We start from the raw sequence: 19,453 nt of genomic DNA, 5'->3' as shown, positions 1-19,453 counted from the left end.
GGTGGCCATGACTGGAGTGATGTATCTGCAAGGCACGAAAGGCTGAGGGCTACAGGGACACACCAGAAGTTAGAAGGAGCCGGGAAGGATCTTCCCCTAGAGCTGTGGAGAGACCACGGCCCTGCCAACACCTTGATTTTGGACTTCTAGTCTCCCGAACTGGGAGAAAATAAATTTGTTTTTTTCAGCCACCCAGGTTTTGGTTCTTTGTTATCCAGCCTTAGGAAACAAGTATAGTCATTCTATTCAAGCAACAGGTGATCTCACTGAAGGCAAAATAAACCATCTGGAAAAGTTCTTACTTTCCGAGAAAAGTTCCAAAGCACACAAGTGCAATCAATGCTGGAGGATTTGCACTGTTCCTGAGTTCTATTTGGGATATTTTTATGGTGCATCAGAGAGCCTCTTTCAAGGTCTAGTGCTCAACTCTACTCAATTTGATGGCAGTCTTTTAGAGAGACATTTCAGGGTTGCGTTAGCTTTATTTTTAACTGGCTTATTTATGTATCTTCCTTAGTCTCCGTGGTCAAAATAAGACTTAATCCTCATTGATCTGACATGATCTAATAGCCAGTCTCTGAGAACCACATCTCCATGAGAGCTGGCAGTTTCTTAGGGCAGCAGACAAGACCTCAGCTAGAAAGCACTGTCTGATTAACAAATACTTCTCTGAGGGCCGGTGACTAAAATCACCTAAGCAATTCCCAAATGACACTCCAGGGTAGTCATTTGTTCTCACTCCACTCCTACTCACTTTCCAGAGAAGTACATTTCCACACACGGGAGGTCTCCTTTGTCACTGCAAATCAAGTGCGTCCATACAGCCTGACAAAAGGACTTCTAGTAAAAGTGCAGAGATAGTCAGTTTGATCAGGATTAGATGCTCCTCATAAACACAATTTACCTGATCAATAAGATCTTATCTAACACTAACTCGATTTAAACCAGAGGTGGAGAGTGAAGCAATGGATTCTATAAGTCATTACACGGGCATTCCATGCATAGAAGTAAGAGTAGAAAGCTTTCATCGGCTCTCAGAAAGGCAAGTCTGCAGACCCATCATCCATATTGATCAGTATCAATAAAACATGAGCAATAAGATGGGATGCACATGCCAAGTATTAATTAGGCTCCTCCTGCCTTGGAAGAGCACAGAAGACTCACAGCAATGGGTGAATATTTGGTATGAATAAAAGATGGAAATTAGCAGGGAAAAAAAAAAAAAAGGCCAAGCATTTTAGAGCAAATCTTAATCAAGGGAGAGTGAGCTGACATACTCTTCTTCCGCACTCCTTAAACTCTTGCTTCCTGCCATAGGCTGGAAGTGATATGACAACCAGGCATTGAAATTCTTAGTTATTGACAGGTTAGGAGCTATAGTGGTTCTCAAAATGTGGTCCCCAAAATGTGGTCCCAGACCAGTAGCATCAGCGTCAGCTGAGAACTTGTTAAAATTTCTGGCCCTACCATAAACCTACTAAACTAGCAATGGAGATGAAGGTGGGTCCCAGAAGTCTCTTTTAACTAGCCCTAAAGGTGACTTGATACTAGTTTGAGGGCCACTGGGTTAAGAGGTTCTCTTATCATCATGTGAACCTTTGCTAGTCAGAAAAATCAAGATATCTTCATCCAGATGTATTCACATATGATGATCCAGGAAGCATATGACCTGACCACTGAAGTCCTAGCAAAGGTGTGAACACAGTCACTTGGATTTTGGGTGGTTGTATTTTATAAACACAAGAAGATTAATCAGTGAGAGCTACCTGAACCCAATAGAACAAATATACTTGGTATTGGGGAGGGCACGTATTGCATGGAGCACTGGGTGTGGTGCAAAAACGATGAATACTGTTATGCTGAAAAGAAATTAAAAAAAATATATATATATACTTGATTATAAAGAAGAACCTCTGGGGGGGGGGGGAAGAAGAAGAAGAACCTCTGAATTTCCTGCCAAAGACTTCTGGTACTAGTCGGTATAAAAAAATGACTCTTCAAATTTCTACCCAAATCTCATCCATCCTTCCAAACCCAGATCTCAGCCCATGTCTTCCAGGGGCTCTCGCTCAGCACACTAGCCACATTTCCTCAACTGTGAGCCCAGAAGAGTCCTCCCATGACCTATATTCTGTCCCATGAAAACAGTGCGCTCCAAAGTCTTTCCAAAAGCACCTGCTTGTGCTGTCATGTGCCCTCGTGTGCCTCACTCAGCATGAGGGGAAGAGTGTGGTGCTTCCCGCAGCATGGCCAGTCAACAAGCCGCTGAATGAATGAGCTGGTGGGACTGGCTCCAGTTACCCAAACAACCTAAGAACAGAGCCCCGTTGTCTTGTATCCCCCTCATGCATTCCGTGTCTCATGAAGCATGAGGAGCTGCCTTCTTGTTACCCACACCGGATTTTAGCTTTGGGAAACCACGGTCAGGGATGCCCATGTCTTAAGGTTCTTCTGCTTTTTCTCATGGTTCAGTTTCAGGCCCAAAGCGAAGCCCACAATAACACCAAGGTGGGAGGGGTAGGAGTAGCGGTGGCTGCGAAGGAAGTCGAGGCTCTGCAAAGAGTCTGCGGGAGAAGTCGGGAACTCACTTGGATAAGCAGTGGCGCGTACAGTAGACATCACCCACGGGAGAGAGCGTGAAGTTCTCGCAGATGTAGAAGTGCTGATGGCCGAAGAGTAGGACCCCTTCGGAGACCAGATGGCCCTGCACGATCACCAGGGAGTACTTCTGTGTCACCTAGAGGGAGACAGTGCCAGAGTCAGTCTGTGTGTGTGTGAAGCATGCCCATCATTCCTACAGAGGGCATGAGGGTAGCGAGCAGGTGCCCACTGAGGGTCTGGAGGTGAGAGCAGCTCCTTGTTCGAGGGACAGAGCCACTGCCTGAGAGCTGCCCAGCTCATCGCAGTCTCAGCGGCCCTTCTCCACCAAAACCACTGTCTTCTTATTTGAATTACCCACGGCCACCCCCACCCCTACCAAGACATGTGGGTGAGTATTTATGGCTGTACTGAGCACACTGACCATTGTCCTCTCACTTTAAACCCCTCCACAACCAAGTAAAACTTCTGTAGTTAACAGCAGGGAGGGTTTTCAGGGTACCAGGCATCCCTCCGTGACACAGGTGATGGGGCTTGTTGGGGGGCTAGCTAAGTGGCTGCACCAGGACTGGAACATGCCTGTCCAGAACCACAAGTGTAAGACTGGCCCTGCTGCCTCTGCAAGGCCAAGGCTAGTCCAGATGTACACAAAGGAGGCACGTGCTCCCCCAGATCCCTCCTTTCAGACTCAAGTTCATTCTCTCAGTGGCTGGAAATTCTGGCAGCTTTCCACAATCACTGGTGCTAACGAGAAAGCCCGGCTGCAGGGCACGCGCCCTTCCTAGTGGCAGTCTCTACCCAACAACTGGTCCCTGCAGGGTAAGAAGAGTCACCATGTGCCCCAGTCCCACCCCACACCTCCCGCTCTCATGGCATCACCTGAGGCATCAGAGTTGCACTTCTCCCTCTGCATGACCCTGTGACTGTCACTCCCAGGGAATGTCCCTCATGCACATCTCTGGCCCATAGCTGGCTTCCCAGGGAGTCTGACCTGTGTCTTGGTATGACCTGGATTTCCGCATGAAGTAAGGACTCAGTGGTTGTTTACATGGAATAAATCCCTGAACAAGTGAGGGAATCAATGAATTCTAGATGACAGGACCCCAAACGGACTAAGAGTAAGGCCAAGGCCAACATTTTCTCAGAGTAATTCTGTGCTAATTCCAGTTACACAAAAGAGGAACTGATTTTTTTTTAAAAGATTTTTATTTATTTATTTGACAGACAGAGATCACAAATAGGCAGAGAGACAGGCAGAGAGAGAGGAGGAAGCAGGCTCCCCGCTGAGGAGAGAGCCCGATGCGGGACTCGATCCCAGAACTCTGGGATCATGACCTGAGCCAAAGGCAGAGGCTTTAACCCACTGAGCCACCTAGGCGCCCGAGGAACTGATTTTTTTGTTTGTTTGTTTACTATCTAACATACAACCACTGTAAACATTTTACACATGCTAACCAATATAATTCTTACAATCAGGGATGGGAGGTTTTACTATTGGGGAGGGGAAAAAAAAGTCCCAGAGATAAGAGTCTTACCAAAGATAAGTCACCTAGTAAGTGGCAGAGCCTATAATTAAAGCTAAGCCCCCTGATCACTGTTGGGAACAATACTGGGACTACACTGATGGAATCTGGAAAGCAGGTTTTCCAACTGGTGCATCTAATGGAATCGGTTGTCAGGGCCAAGGCCGGAAAGTGAAGATGTGCCAAGGATTTTTTGTTCCAAGATAAGCATTGCCCACAGTCATCTCTGAACTATTTTTCCTAAGCGGGGACTAGCCAAGAGCCGTGGTACCTAAAACCCAAGCCTCCTGAAGGCAGCTGGTTCCCCTGGCCTCTCCTACACCCACTTTGTCAGAGAAGCTAGCCCTCATGCCCCCTGTAGAGCCGGAGTTCCCCGTGGACTCATTTCCAAATTTGTTCATTCATCCAGACAGTCATCTTTTCAAAAGTTTGCACTCAGCTCCTACTACCTGCTGGGCCCTGAGCTGGGCTTCAGAGATAGAGGGATGGACAAGATAAACAAGAACCTTACCCTCATGGGGCTTAAAATCCAGGGGGGAAGACAGATAGTAAGGATGCATGTCAGCCAATAAACTATAGCAAACTGTGATATATGCTGAGAGAGGAAAACTAGGGTGATCACAGCAAGGAAGAGAAAAGCTTAGAAGGGACAATATTTTAGACAAACTCTAAGACCTGATGGATGGAAATGGGGCAGCCATGGAAAACTCAGAGAGCATTTGAGGAGAAAAGAGCATTCAATACAGAGCTTAGAGGCAGGAAAGGCAGATCTGGGGAGCAGAAAATAGGTCACAGTAGCAGAGATGGAGTTGAGAAGTAAGCATGCTTAGATCCTGGGGTGGGGATGCTTGGGATGTCTTGGTGAGGCCAGCGGGCTCTATGCTCATTGCAACAGGAAGCCGTGGGAGGGGTCATTTCTGAAAGGGGACCCTGGCTCTTGGGTGCAGAGTAGATCAGAAAGAGCCAAGAGTGGAGGGAACGTGATCAGTCATGTGGCTATTTCTGTGGTCCACTGTAAGAAAGATGGCTTGGGGGACGCCTGGGTGGCTCAGTTGGTTAAGCAGCTGCCTTCGGCTCGGGTCATGATCCCAGCGTCCTGGGATCGAGTCCCACATCAGGCTCCTTGCTTGGCGGGGAGCCTGCTTCTCCCTCTGTCTCTGCCTGCCATTCTGTCTGCCTGTGCTTGCTGTCTCTCCCTCTCTCTGACAAATAAATAAAAAATCTTAAAAAAAAAAAAAAGAAAGATGGCTTGGGGTGTGGAGGCACTCTGCGACAAGTGGGAGGAAGGAGAGAAGTGGGGGATCTAAGCAAGAAGGGATGGAATGAACAAGAACTGTACCAGACAACTGCAAAACCGGTAATACCAATAATAATAGGAACGACTGAGGAGCAGGTCTACTTTGGGAGTTAGGCATTTGAGTGGAGCCCTCCTGCTTCCCCGAAAGCCTTCTCCAAAGACAAGCACCATCACCACTTTATTGTATTGAAGGAGAGCAGATGAGCCTGCCCCCCCAAATATGCCACTTTGCTATGACTATTTTGAGTCAAAGACACTCAAAAAACAGCAGGTACAGGAAGGGCACTCTGGTTTACCACCCCCCTTTATTTTATTTTATTTTTTGGGGAGGTGGAAGCAGGAGATAAAACTCCCAGGTGAAAAATGTCTTCCTTCTATTAGGAGGAAAAGAACATTCTCAGCACCCGAGACAGAGAGGTCAGACCTAGAGAAAATTGTACAAATAAACCCAGTTGGGCAAACCTCCCTTCAGCCTCCCTGTATACTTTGGGTACTTTTTCACAATGACTACACTTTGTTCAACTTAAGCCCTTAGGCCCAACCCCTTTGGGTTCTTCATTTTCCTGTGAAGAAAGACTCTCACATACCTATAAGTAAAATCTGTATGATCCTGTCGGTCTCTCTTCTGTCAACTTAATTCTCCAGCCTAGCTGGAGAGTCTAAGGGTTGGGAAAAGTTGGACGCCTCCTACAATGTATCCACTATCCACACAAAGAGATTCAGAGAATACATTAGATGTTTATATGCCCTTTCTGTTTTATACATACAGCATATCCATATGCTCACTGTTCTGCATCTCATTTTTTCCTTCAAATGGCCCACCTTGGAGGTCCTTCCAAATCCCTTTTTTTTTCCCCAAATCCCTTTTTAGAGAGTGGCCTCACACTTATTAATAGGTACAGAGTATTTCTTTGCAAAGATGTACCAGACTTATTTGTCCAATTCCCTTATGGATTCAGGCTGTTTTCAAATGTCTGGACATTACAGGTGATGCTGCGGTGGGCATCCCTGGACATAGGTCACTTGGAACATGCAGGATGGTGGGTTGAAGGATGTATTCCTAGAAGTGGGACTGCAGATCAAGGGTGTGGGTATCTTAAATTTTCCTCTGTTGCTGGACTGCTTCTCTATAAGGTGGCACCAACTTACAATCCCACCAGCACCATCAGGAGGCAGTGACACCAGCCTGTTAAAACTTTTCCTCTTATCCCTTTGTACGGAGGAGACCTCATCCTCAAGGTCACACAGTGGGGCATGGACAGCCCCGGCACCAGCCCAGCCTGTATACCTCCAAGCCCCCCCTTCCCTGTGAAGCTCCACCCTCACCCACCTTCTGTGGTGCCCACAGCGGGGGCTGGAGCACATTCCTACAAGCTCCTGGTGTTTTCCTTTGGGGAGAATTAAGTAACAACCAGAATAAACCAAACCACGAGAAAAATGTCTGGTGAGAGCTGGGTTAATAGCTTAAGAATTGATTCTGCTGGAAAAGAATGGCATTTTAAAAACTAAAAAATGAACCTAAGTGAACTCTTACCTGCTCTTCCATTTAAATTAGCCCTGGGAGGGCTGCCTCCTAAGTTTACTCATGGTTAAGAATTCCCTCATGCCGTGATTCTATTGATCACTTTAAAAAGAGAGGATCTTCTGCTTCAGAAGTAGAATTGTTTTGAGGTCAGCTAGATGATGTATCATCACTTCTGGCAGGTGGATCACGGAGTACGTGGCCACACCTGGCCCCGTGCATGTTAAGGAACAGGTTGGCTGGGAATCCCGAAATCCCAGAGCTGAAGCTACAGGGGCAACAATTGGCTGGGACATCCCATGGCAGCCCCTTGCCAGCATGTTCTCCTACAGTCAGGCTTTAGTGTGCACATCTGCAAAAGGGGAAGGTCGGCTGGAGGCCCTCTGAAGTTCTTCCAGCATTATTAGTCTGCAAGTTAGTGCAATGCCCTAATTCAATGAGCAGAAAAAGTGAGATGCAGAGCCATCCAATGAGATACCCAGAACAGAGCTGCTGCGTACACTATATTCTTCTGCTTGCCTACACCCTGCTATTGATGCATTCTGTTCTACTGGCATATGGAATAAGTATTTTAACTTTTCAAAAATGTACCAATTGCCATGAAAAAGTTAAGTATAATAAGGAGAGAGACTATATAAATTCCATTTATGTTGGCTACGTGTGAACTCTGGCATCTCGATCACTTTTAAATGGAGCATTTGGTCATGTTAGTGATCAGAAAATGTATCAAGAAACAATAACGAGATACTATTTTTATATAAATTAGGCAAATCTGAGAAGAAATAGAATGCATGGGTCTGTTACAGCAGCTCCTTTTCAGGCAGAGACAAGGAGCGGGGACGCCCCCTGCCTGTCTGTACGTGCCACTTCCGCAGACAAGCCTGCGAACGGCTGAGCCTCTCAGCCTCTCACTGCCAGTTCAGACCAGAGCAGATGGAAAGGACAGAAATTGCACCAATGTAAGGGAAACCTACTGAGGACTGTTCAAAACACAGAGTCCAGGGAAGCTGCCTTTACTAAGGATTGCTCATTGTTGGTTGACTGAAACCAGAGCACATTTCTAGCTAGAGTAGCTCTGGAAATTGTAAAACCTGGACTTGGGGATCTTGGGCACTTATTCAAAGAGAATGAACGAGAATCACCTGGGCAGCTTGCTAATGTTCATATTCCCAGGCCACATTCCCAGATGTTCTGGGGCAGCAGGTACAGAATGGGACCTGGAATCTGAATTTTAATAAGCAGCCTGGATGATTCCGATGAGGGTCTCAAGGACCATATTTCGAGAAACTGACTCTGGACACCAGCGAGGCTATGAAAGATGAGATCTCGTCTCCCATCCGCATATTGCTCATAACTCATTCATTCGTTCGTGCATTCCTTGACCAGATCCGCACTGAATATTCGGTGTGTGTCCCATGCACTGTTAGGCACAGAGGCAGACAAGACACCTTGACCATGCTCATGGTCTAACAAGAGAGAGAGTATCAACTGTCGCAGCATGGTGTGGTTGGGGGGCGGGGTACAGGCACTCAGGACACAGAGGGGGCTCTCTGGCCCATACAGGGGTGAGAGAGGGGGCAGCACTGACATCATAGAAGTGGTCCCCAAGGAGGCGTCCCCAAGGTTGGAATTAGGAGTAAAGAGGATAAAACCTGGGAGAAGCATTCCAAGATACAAAGTCTTAAACTGGCTGGACATGTCTGTACATGTTTGTAAGTAGTTGTATACAAATAGAGTCAGAAGTCAGGTGTGAGAGTGTGTGTGTGTGTGTGTTTGTGTGTGTGTGTGCACATAAGGGTCAGGGAGACAAGCCCAGGGAAGTGCAGGGTCAGCTTGGGAGTGGCCTGGAGCACAAAGGAAGCCAAATAGAGTCATTGAAGGTGTTAAGTAGGGACATACACAGTCTGCATCTTCGAAAGTCAGTCCTGGCCATTCACCTACACCAGAAGGTACCACCTACACAGGTTAACACACTTCTTCACTTTCCAGAAATGGCCTCATCTTAAAATACCTGGGAAGAGCTTGATGCTGCTCTCTGCTGTCCAGAGCAAAAATAACTCCCTTTGACCTGATTCCTTGCAAGCAACCTCAAGTTAATATGATACACTGAGTTTGTATAAAAAATAATTTTAGTTTTTCATGTACTTAAAGAGAACAGCAACAGTGAAATCAACTGTCACTTGAGTTCTGACTCTGGACTGGACTCTGGAAACCCATTTTGCCAAGGGGAGACTCGGCTCTAAGAGCAGCTTAGGTGGCGGGGTACAGAGGATCGCCCCCAACAGCACAGGGGTTGACTCAGGCCCACAATTAACATGCACTGAATATACTGCTTCTCATGTCAGATGGAGCTATTTGCAGAGAAATGTGTTTGGGGTTCTGGGGATCATTAATCAATGACGCAAAGATAGCGCAGAGTAATTACTGTCCCAGTTATTGCTGGGGGGCGATCAGCGCTCCCACACTGCATGAAGACATGAGTTAAGTGGCTGTCACTCAGGAGCCTCAGGCTTTCCCGCTTCTCCCTGGGGCCTCTGGTGGGGACAGACCCCTCCCCCAGAAGCCTGGAAAGAGGTTACAACCTGGAGAGACTCCTAGCCTGTTCTGGCAAAGCGCTTGTAGTGGCGGTGGGGGAGGAGGAACCAGGGGCCTGTCGCGGGCTGTCTAGCTTACATGATGGCTAGTCAGCAGCAGGTTCTTGGAGAATGGCTGCACACCCGCCCCACACTCCTGTCATGGCTGGGCTTCTCTGAGAAATTCAGAAAAAGCACAGACCCTGAAAGTCTAATGGAGATGTATGAATTAGGGGAATCCCCAGCTTACAACCAGTGCTGGCTACAAATGTCTCCATGCAGGCAGAATGTGCCAGCCTGAGAAAGACAGAAAATACCACCACCACCACCATCCCCCAACTTTCCAAATATACACACCCACCTGCCATGGGCAAACTTCCTCTGTTTTTGCTGGAACATGTTCATGGGTCAAGGGTCAATACAACAATCCCTCCTTCCCAAACATCCAATTCCTGTCCTTGACAATCAGGAAAGTACACGGGAGATGAAGGCCACAGTGGACCAGGGGCGAGGGCATGAGCAGTTGGGTGGGCTGGTGCACACTTGGCACACTGTGTCCTGGGCAGAGGTGCTGTGTGCAGTGAGGGACCAGGAGGCCTGCCTGTTTGGGCCACTGCTCACCAGAAGATTTACCAGAAAAAGCACAATAGGGCCTGCAGCCAACATCTCTGAGCGCCAGTATGGGAATGGGGCAGTGGGGAGTTAGTGTAACTTGCTCAACACGGTGAGCTGGGAGACAGTGGAAATCCACATGGCTTTCCAGGAACACAGATCTGAGATCAGATCCAGGCAAGGGATCCTAGACCCAACAATCACCACCTGGGAAAGGGAAGTGACACAGCCACCTTCATAAGTGTGAGACTAGATGAAGGGCTGCAGGACACCCGCAGAGCAACAGCTCCAGACATGCAGCTAGTGACATGTTTGCCAAAAATAGCGACAAAGAGAAAAGGAGGCTGTGAGGCTAGTGTGAGCGCTTGTCCTGTGCCCAGCTGCCCTCCAGCACAGACTGCTGGCCTTGGCCTCCCTGGCGCTGCTGGTGGATCGCTGCGGGAGCCAGCCCCTGCTCAGCTGTGCCCCTCCGTGCTTCCCCACTAGCCGGGGCCCCAGGGACTGGAGAGCAGGCCCAGGTGGTGGCTGCAGGCCGCCTGCCTCCTCCCTGAGCTTTGCACCCCTGGCTGGGTTCCTGCAGGCGCCTCTCAACACAGCTGCGTTCTCTAGTTCAGCAGACTTTTCCGAGCACAAATGCTTCATGTCAGGAAGGAAAAGGACAAGGACAAACTCAAGCCTCTCCTTGCTTGTCACAAAACCACAGGAACTGGGCTGCAGTTACAGCCACGTGTCACGTGGTGTTGGCAGCCAAGTGGGCAGAGTGCTTGGTAGGCACTTGGTGGGCAGGGAGGGGGGCAGGTCAGGGTGGGTCCACCCTCTCCCCCAACCCCCATTAGCCAGGGCCTGCTCCACGGGCAGCTCTTAGACTGGACCTGCTCCACGGCCCCAGGATGTTCTGGGCTCCTGCGGCCTGCTTCCTCATGCTCTCTCTGGCCGCGTGCTTTAAATTCAGGGTCTCCCTCTGTTTCACCACATACCAATCCAGGCCCCAAACCCGGCAACTTCCCTCTTTCTCACAAAATATTACACTCAGTGGTGGGTGCAGGAACTTCCACAGGGGTCCCATCCCAGCAGGCAGGTCTCTCGTGGGCACCTCTCTGACTCTCAGCGTCATTCTCCATTCTCCACCGTATCCACTAGACAACGGCCCCACTCAGGCCGCTTGAGTCTCACATCTCGCCCAGGCACTCACATGGGCAGCGCACCTTGCCTCGCAGGAGCACCCCAGGCTGCAACCACACTGTCCCCCCACCCCCCACCATCAGGAGCCTGCCCCTGTGTGGCCCTGGCTGCTGAGACCTCCCACACCTCCTTCTCCAGGGAGCAAGCACGCCCAGTGGTTTGGTCCCACCGATCCTGGGAGATACAGGCTTAATCAGAAACAACCTCTCCTGTAACTGACTCTGAAACCAGAGGCAACCAGCAACAACGGAGGGAATCAAAACAATTTGTGCAAAGACCCAATGTCTTTGCACAATGGCAGGATCACCTTGACCTTACAGCTGTTCAGCCTCTCTTTCCAGGGAGCTGACATTCTTCTGGACTCCCTGCCCCCCCGGCTGTCCCCTCCAGGCAGGCAACAGGATACACCAAGTGCTAAGTGCCAACGGGACTGCTCTTGCTCTCAGCCCCTGCTGGGTTCAGCTGGCTCCTGTCTGCACAGCCTGGAGATCCCTGCTACCACAACAAGCCACATGTGGTGCTTCTGACAGCTTCCTGCTGTGTGACATGGAGACCAAGAAAGACTGAAGTTTAAGTATAAGGCAGGGGAGGCTGGGAGAGCAGTCTCTTCCTGGTCCTGTTCTGCCTCTTGGAGGCTGGCAAAATCAGTCCCCTGTGGGTTTCAGGATCATGGCTCCCAGCACTTTGATAGGACCCTTGAGGGAAATGCCACCAGGCAGGACAACCAGCAAAAATAAAGCTCTCCGAGACCAGGACAGTCACCGAGGTCAACCAGCTGTTATAAATACTGGGGCTAAGACTAGCTCTTGGCTGTGATGGTAAATTCCAGATGTTGCCCTCTGCCCAGCCCAGTTAGGGCTGGAAGCCCCAGGCTGGCCTTGGGAAGTACATGGAAACGAGGTCACCCACAGAAGCTCCCCTTGGAAGGGGAGGACATGGATTAGGTAGGATATGGACCCTGAGTGATACTAACTGGGAGGCAGTATTCCAAAGACGTCTCCCAAGAACCTCGTCCCTGATGTTCCCATCAGACACTGACCTAGGTGCTGCTGAAAGAACCTACAGAAGAAATTAGGTACAGATCAGCAGACTTTAAAATAGGGAGATTTTCCTGGATGATCTGGTGGGTCCGAGGTACTGCCATGAGCCCTTAGCAGCAGAAGAGGGCAGAAGAGCTGGCTGGTGGGAGAGATGTGATGGGAAAGGCAGGCGGAAAGGGACCAGCAAGGTCTGAGGGGGAAGAGGACTTGACCCACAGCAGCCGACTTTGAGAACAGAGGAGGGGACCACGAGGCAAGGGATGTGGGTGACCTTTAGAAGCCGAGAATGATCCCTGTCTGACATGCAGCAAAGGAACAGGGATCTCAGTCCTATAGAAGCATTGGACCAAATTCTGCCGACACCTGGATGAGCTTGAAAATTGATCTACCTCCAGAACCTCTTGAAAGGAACATGGCTTTGCCAACACCTTGCCTTCATCCCTGTGTGACTCAAAGCAGAGGACTGGTAGAGCCATGTTGTGCGGGGACTTCTGCATTTAATAAACATGTGCTGTTTTAAGTCGCTAAGTTCGTGGTAGTTCGTTATGGCAGCAACAGAAAATCAATATGCCAAGCAAAAGCAAAGCATTGCCATTGACATATTCTTACCAAAATGATGAAAATAACCAATATGGACACATAAAATCCAATATATCCTTACCCTATCAGGAAAGTAGGATGGGATAGCTGAACGTGATAGCTGCTTAACAAGCATCCGTCCTATCATGGTTTCCCACCTTACACTTCCCACCACTTTTGGACTGAATAACTATTTTCTGGTGGGGGGTGGGACTGCCCTGAGCTTTGTAGGATCGTTAGTAGCATCCCTGGTCTCTGCCTATCAGAGGTCAATAGCATCCCTTCCCCGCCAACTCATGAACCTGAAAAAGTCTCCAGACATTGGCAAATGTGCCCTGGGGGCCAAGCTGCCCCCTGCTAAGAATCACCACTTTATACAAGCTTTTAAGGGTATGAGGAAAGTTTTTATAGAAAGAAAACATTAATCTCCGAGCTGTTTTTCAACTGATTACGCATGTACTAGATAAGCATTTCTCAAATGAACACAATACTCTATTGATAATCCAAACCATTACCAGCTGTTAGTCCTCAGCAGCTGGTATCATGAATAGCACACAGTATATAAATACATATGTGTATGTGTATATGTCATATATATGTATACATGTACATGCTTTGATTTCGATCTGTAAATATTTTACGAAGCAGACACACTTCACTTCCATAATCAAAATAAAATGAACATGAATTTCACAGCCCTTCATTCATCAGTGTTTACTGAATGTCTCCTCCATGCATGCCTGAGGTTAGGTACCCAGCAGCCCCTCTGTTAAGGAGCATAAGTGCAGGGAGAGAGGCAGACAGGTGAAGTGGGGAAAGTCAGTCTGTGTGCCTGGAGCAAGGGAGTGATGCAGGGGCAGTGGAAACTTTAAGTACTCTACATCCCAGAGTGGGAAAGTAGCCAAGATTGGCTTCAGAGAGTTGGCTAGCCAGGGCACGTTAGATGCACCAGCAGGAGCGAAGTCATGAGTGAGGTGTGATAGGGACTGACATGTGCTCTGTGCCTGAAAGCTTTGGGGTAAGCAGGTGTAGAGAAGATGATGTTGTTACAAGACCGCATTGGTTAAACAGGGACCCCAGTCTGAAAGCAGCTAAGAAACTTGATAAAAGTGCTGGGGACCATTTGGCAATGTACTTCAAGCTGGCCCCCTTCTATCCAGCCCCTACAAGGAGCAAACCCAGCTTAACTCCCCCTCCCCCAGGAGTCTCTGCAAGGAACCTGGCCTTGGAAAGGACGTCCTTCATTTCTGCACCTGCTGATGCCCCTCACAAGCTCGCTAAGCTGGGAACCTTCTCCTGGAAACCCAGTCTGCTTCCTTGGTGAGTCTTAGTTCGGATCTGCTCTCATCCACCCAACTAGCCCTCTGCTTTCACACATTCATCTCTGTGTAGTCCCTGCATGGCCTCTGGGTCCCACCCTGCCCACCTCAGAACACCTCTGCTCTGCTGGCCAAGCTCCTTCGATTACGTTGTGAACAGAGGGTTGATGGGTGATACTCAGAGGCCCTTAACCCACCTAGGCTTTAGCAAGGGAAGAGAGTTGGTCTTTAATGGGCTACTTCACATGTGCCCAGTTCTGAGCAAGTCTCTTTGCTTCCATTATTTCATTCTACCCCTCCAAGAATTTTGTGCAATGGTTGTTCTACACTTCTCATTAAAGATAAGAAAGATTGAGGCTCAAAATGTTCAGTAACATACAATTTAGTATATTGCCAAGTTGGGATTTGAGCTCAGGTCTGGTTTACTCTAAGACATAAGCTTCGTCTTTCATACCCTTCTTTGATTTGGGTAAGAGTAATTCTCTGCTGGAGCCATACTTTAGGGATCCCTCTGGCCCTTGTCCAGTCATAGCAGGGGGCCATGCTATAGGTCCTCCAACCCCAATCCAGGCAACCTAGACTGCAGATTTCCCTGCTAACTGCCCAACCTGCCCCCTGGCCCAGGCACTCATCTTCTCCAGGTCCACCCTGCTGAGGGGTGCCAGGGCTACAAGGGTGCTCATCCCAAGGCCTGAATGGTGGCCCAGGAAGGCTGGTGGCAGGGTGAGCAGTCTAGGCACAGCCTGCAGGGGGCCAAACCAAACAAGATCAAGAATTCTAAATCTGAAACTGGTCTTCCAGGTATTATAAAGGTTAGTGTGGAAGTTAGAGGATATTTTATAACAGTGCATTAGCTTGATTTATATCTTTTTTTAAAAGATGTTATTTCTTTATTTGACACAGAGAGAAAGAGGAGAGAGAGAGAGAGAGCAAGCACAAGCAGGGGGAGAGGCAGGCAAAGGGACAAGTAGGTTCCTTGCGGAGCAAGGAGCCTGATATGGGGCTGGATCCCAGGACCCCAGGATCGTGACCTGAGCCAAAGGCAGCCACTTAACCAACTGAGCCACCGAGGTGCCCCTTGATTTATATCTTTTAAACATCTTGATGCAAGGTCTGTCAGCTTCCATTTGTCCCCTTGCTCTGGGCCCACCAATTTAGAAGCAGGCTTGCTCTTTTTGCTCATATTTTTTTAACTGAAGAGAAGCATCACCTCCCATGTGAATGAGGAAAGCTTGATCTCATGCCTGATAACCTTTAAAGAAGAATCATGGTGCACTACATTACCTTTTCGTGATCAAGGAGCTCTTGTAAAATAACTTGTCTTTCCCGACACAATTCCAAGAAGTCTTCAGAGTGCAGACTTTCATGTAAGGCAGGGAAGAAGGTCAGCTGGGTGCAGTCCACCACCACCTCCTCTCTCCCGCTCTCGGCTTCCTTTGGTGTCAGCTCATCTGCAGCAGCATAAAGGGACACACGGTTTTGGCACAAGCCACCTGACCTCATGAGGGGTGGTGCACAGCCTGGGCACGAGTTATGGAGTGAAACCGTGAGGTTTCAGGGTGGAGGTGAGTGGTGTGGCTCTCAGCGTGCCCCTCACTGTGTCTGAAAGTGGATATCACCCCCTGACCCCATGGTACAGTCAACGCACTGTTGGGTTAATTCACTCTGGAAGGTGTCCCAGGTCTGGCACGCTGCAGCTTCAGAGCGACTGTGGGGCACCACCTCAAAATCCACCCTCATTAATCAGTAGAGAAATTCCATTTAGGGTCACTTAGAATCTGTTTTTTTTTTTCTTTTTTCTGAACTTTACCTTATTCTTTTAAAACAGTGTTGTTGTTTTTTTTCCCCCTAACTATGGACACACTATGATCTAAGTGTTAAAAAAAAAAAAAAAAACTTGGAAAACCATGAAATTGTGAGAATAAACTTAAAATATTTGAGAAATAAAACAAGTATCACTCAGGCACCCAGAGCTAGTGCTAATAACCACAGCTCTGACAAAGTAAGCTCTTTTTCTGGGCTAGATGCTTTTGATGACATTTTTTTCATTTACTTCTATTGGATTGTAGATTCTATTTCAAATTCCCTTCACAATTGAGGAAAAGAGGAAGAGGCTAATTACTTGTCTCAGGGTCACATGGTCACAAAGAGCTAGAGGCTGAATCTGAACCAAGTCTCTTTCTCCTCCCTGTTTACAATTTGGGTTCTTTACTTCTAATATCTTTTCTGGATGCATATGTATATATGCATGGACATACACATAAACACACATATGTGATTTTTTGACATGATAGGAATTATGCTGCATCTACAATTTTTCTTTTCTAGAATTTTTAAAAAGATTTTATTTATTTTGAGATAGTGTGATAGTGAGATAGTGTGATAGTGAGATAGTGAAAAAGAGAGCAAGGAGAGGGGAGGGGGCAGAGGGAGAGGGAGAAGCAGATTCCCCACTGAGCAGACAGCCCAATGTGTGACTTGATCCCAGGACCCTGGGATTATGACCTGAGCCGAAGGCAGACTGAGCCACCCATGCACCCCATCTTCTCTAGAATTTTTTTGAGATTATATTATGAGCACTTTCTCATTTCTTTTTTTTTCATTTACTTAAAAAATGTAATTATTTTAAAACTTGGAACACAGAAAAACAAAACTGCTAGCCACAACTAATAACAGAATTTAAATGTTTAGATTTATTGGCTAATTTATTGGCTAATTTATTTTGCTAATTCACTCTCAGAAGAATGAGTTTTCATCAAATCTAAGGTAGCTCATTCTTTATCATCGTACTAGAAGTACATGGGCCATTCTAATTTCCTTATAATCTTATATAAGGAGGAACAAAATAGTTCCCGATTAAATAATGTTCACATAAGAAACACACTTGGAGTTTCCAATTTCAAAACACCCTTTTAAAACACATCTCCTTTTATCACTTTCTCTAAGTCCTTGCAATTCTTTTGCTGACTTCCATAAACATGAAAAGGAGATTTATTCACAAATATTACAAATATTTGGTAAGCTTTCTTGCTTTACCTACAGGATTATTTAATTTATTTTTAGTGGTCCCTAAGTTAATTATCATCTATATTAATATAATCAAAGGTTGTACATCATAGATTATACCAAGAACTTTGCATGATTTCTATACTATTACACATTTTAGAGTACATTTATTTATTTATCTTATTTTATTTTTTTTAATCTCCAAAGGCAAAGGAAACAAAAGCGAAAATAAACTTTTGGTACTTCATCAAAATCAAAAGCTTCTGCACAGCAAAGGCAACAGTCAACAAAACAAAGAGGCAACCCATGGAATGGGAGAAGATATTTGCAAATGACAGTACAGACAAAAGGTTGATATCCAGGATCTATAAAGAACTCCTCAAACTCAACACACACAAAACAGATAATCATATCAAAAAATGGGCAGAAGATATGAACAGACACTTCTCCAATGAAGACATACAAATGGCTATCAGACACATGAAAAAATGTTCATCATCACTAGCCATCGGGGAGATTCAAATTAAAACCACATTGAGATATATCACCTTACACCAGTTAGAATGGCCAAAATTAGCAAGACAGGAAACAACATGTCTTGGAGAGGATGTGGAGAAAGGGAACCCTCTTACACTGTTGGTGGGAATGCAAGTTGGTGCAGCCACTTTGGAGAACAGTGTGGAGATTCCTCAAGAAATTAAAAATAGAGCTTCCCTATGACCCTGCAATTGCACTACTGGGTATTTACCCCAAAGCACTTTCTCATTTCATTAAAAGTTCTTTGAACTCACCTAAAATGGCTGTATAATATTCTGTTGTGTGGCTCTTTCATAATCACCTAATCCATATCCAATTTTTTGGAGGCACAGATAGTTTCTATTTCTACCATAAATGCACTGTGCTGCAATCATGCCTGTGCACGCCTAGATTTATTTCCCAAGCATGCACTTCTGGACATAGACATTTGGGTACCAGGTCAGCACAGAGCTGCATGATTTCTGGATCATGCTCTCCCCCTCCCCTGTGCTAGATGTCTACTTGCCTAAAGCAGGCAGGTGCATGCCACATGACTGCAAAGCTGAGGGGCCATTTTCTTTGTACTAAGTTGCTCACCTCTTTGAGCTCCTCCCCACCTGGGAGTCTCCCAACTGGATGAATGAAAGTGTCTGCTGCTTACAGCAACAGCCACCACAGGCTTTTCCCCATGTATAGAGAACACGGAGATACAGGCTCCCAAGAAAGCACAGGGGAGAACCGTAACATAAGCCATTTCTTCTTCTTCCCTGGCTGAACTCCCTACTCAGGGCAGGGGTCTTTGTATGGGGATGAGAGGACTCAGCAGACCACGACCGTAGTCTACATCAGTGCATGCTTTCTACCAACACAATCTCTGCAGATTCCCCCTCTGATCTTGGAGTTGTGTGGCTTAGGGTAAAGAGAAGAGAAGCAAATGGCATTATGACATTATCCCAAGTCCTGTGCCACAGTGGGACCCCCAAATCAACATGGGATCAAGCAGAGAAAGTCAATCATCATATGGTTTCACTTATTTGTGGAGCATAAGGAATAGCATGGAGGACATTAGTAGAAGGAAGGGAAAAATGCAGGAAGGGAAATCACAGGGGGAGATGAACCATGAGAGATTATGGACCCTGGGAAAGTTTAGAGGGGAGGGAATTGGGAGTATGGGTGAGCGCAATGATGGGTATCAAGGAGGGCATTGATTGCCTGGAATACTGGGTGTTATATGCAAACAGTGAATCAGGGAACAGTACATCGAAAACAAATGATGTACTGCATAGTGACTAACATAACATAATAATAATAAAAAAAACAAACATGGGATCAGGGCCCAGCACCCTCACTACTGGGCGCTGTTACTACAGACTGGCAAGACAGAAGGCTTGATGCAGAATTCAGTACTTAGGCACTAAACGAGACAAGTTTGATCAGTGCTCGGAAGTTGTCATTTGGTTAAAGATACGGCACTAGCTGCACCTCAGGAGACAATGAAACTCACAGACAGGCAGTGTTTGAAGCAAAAGGCAGGGTCTGGTAGAAACATGCAATCTGGACTAGAGTGCATACATCTGTGTGTGTCTGCCTGTTGTATTTGTGTGTGTGCATGTGTGTTCGGATGTGTTCGTGCCAAATGACCTCTGAAAATAAACCGTGGATTTCCAGCAAGTCAACTCAACCAAA

At 47.1% G+C, this 19,453-nt stretch overlaps 1 protein-coding gene across 3 annotated transcripts in view; it reads right to left on the bottom strand.

Annotated features, from left to right (window-relative positions):
• The window catches only part of WDFY4 (WDFY family member 4), a 279,441-nt gene that overhangs the window by 79,120 nt on the left and 180,868 nt on the right, over positions 1–19,453 (bottom strand). For all 3 annotated transcript variants that reach the window (XM_047702650.1, XM_047702652.1, XM_047702651.1), the window contains exons 43-44: positions 15,530–15,696; positions 2,589–2,737 (exon numbers count right to left, since the gene is read on the bottom strand). In XM_047702650.1, coding sequence (XP_047558606.1) covers positions 2,589–2,737; positions 15,530–15,696 — 316 coding nt within the window. The remainder of the gene's footprint in view (positions 1–2,588; positions 2,738–15,529; positions 15,697–19,453) is intronic.

This window comes from Lutra lutra, chromosome 14, assembly GCF_902655055.1.
Source record: "Lutra lutra chromosome 14, mLutLut1.2, whole genome shotgun sequence".
NCBI lineage: Eukaryota > Metazoa > Chordata > Mammalia > Carnivora > Mustelidae > Lutra > Lutra lutra.
Note: the sequence above shows the minus strand (reverse complement) of the source record. Positions and strands in the feature narration are given on the sequence as shown.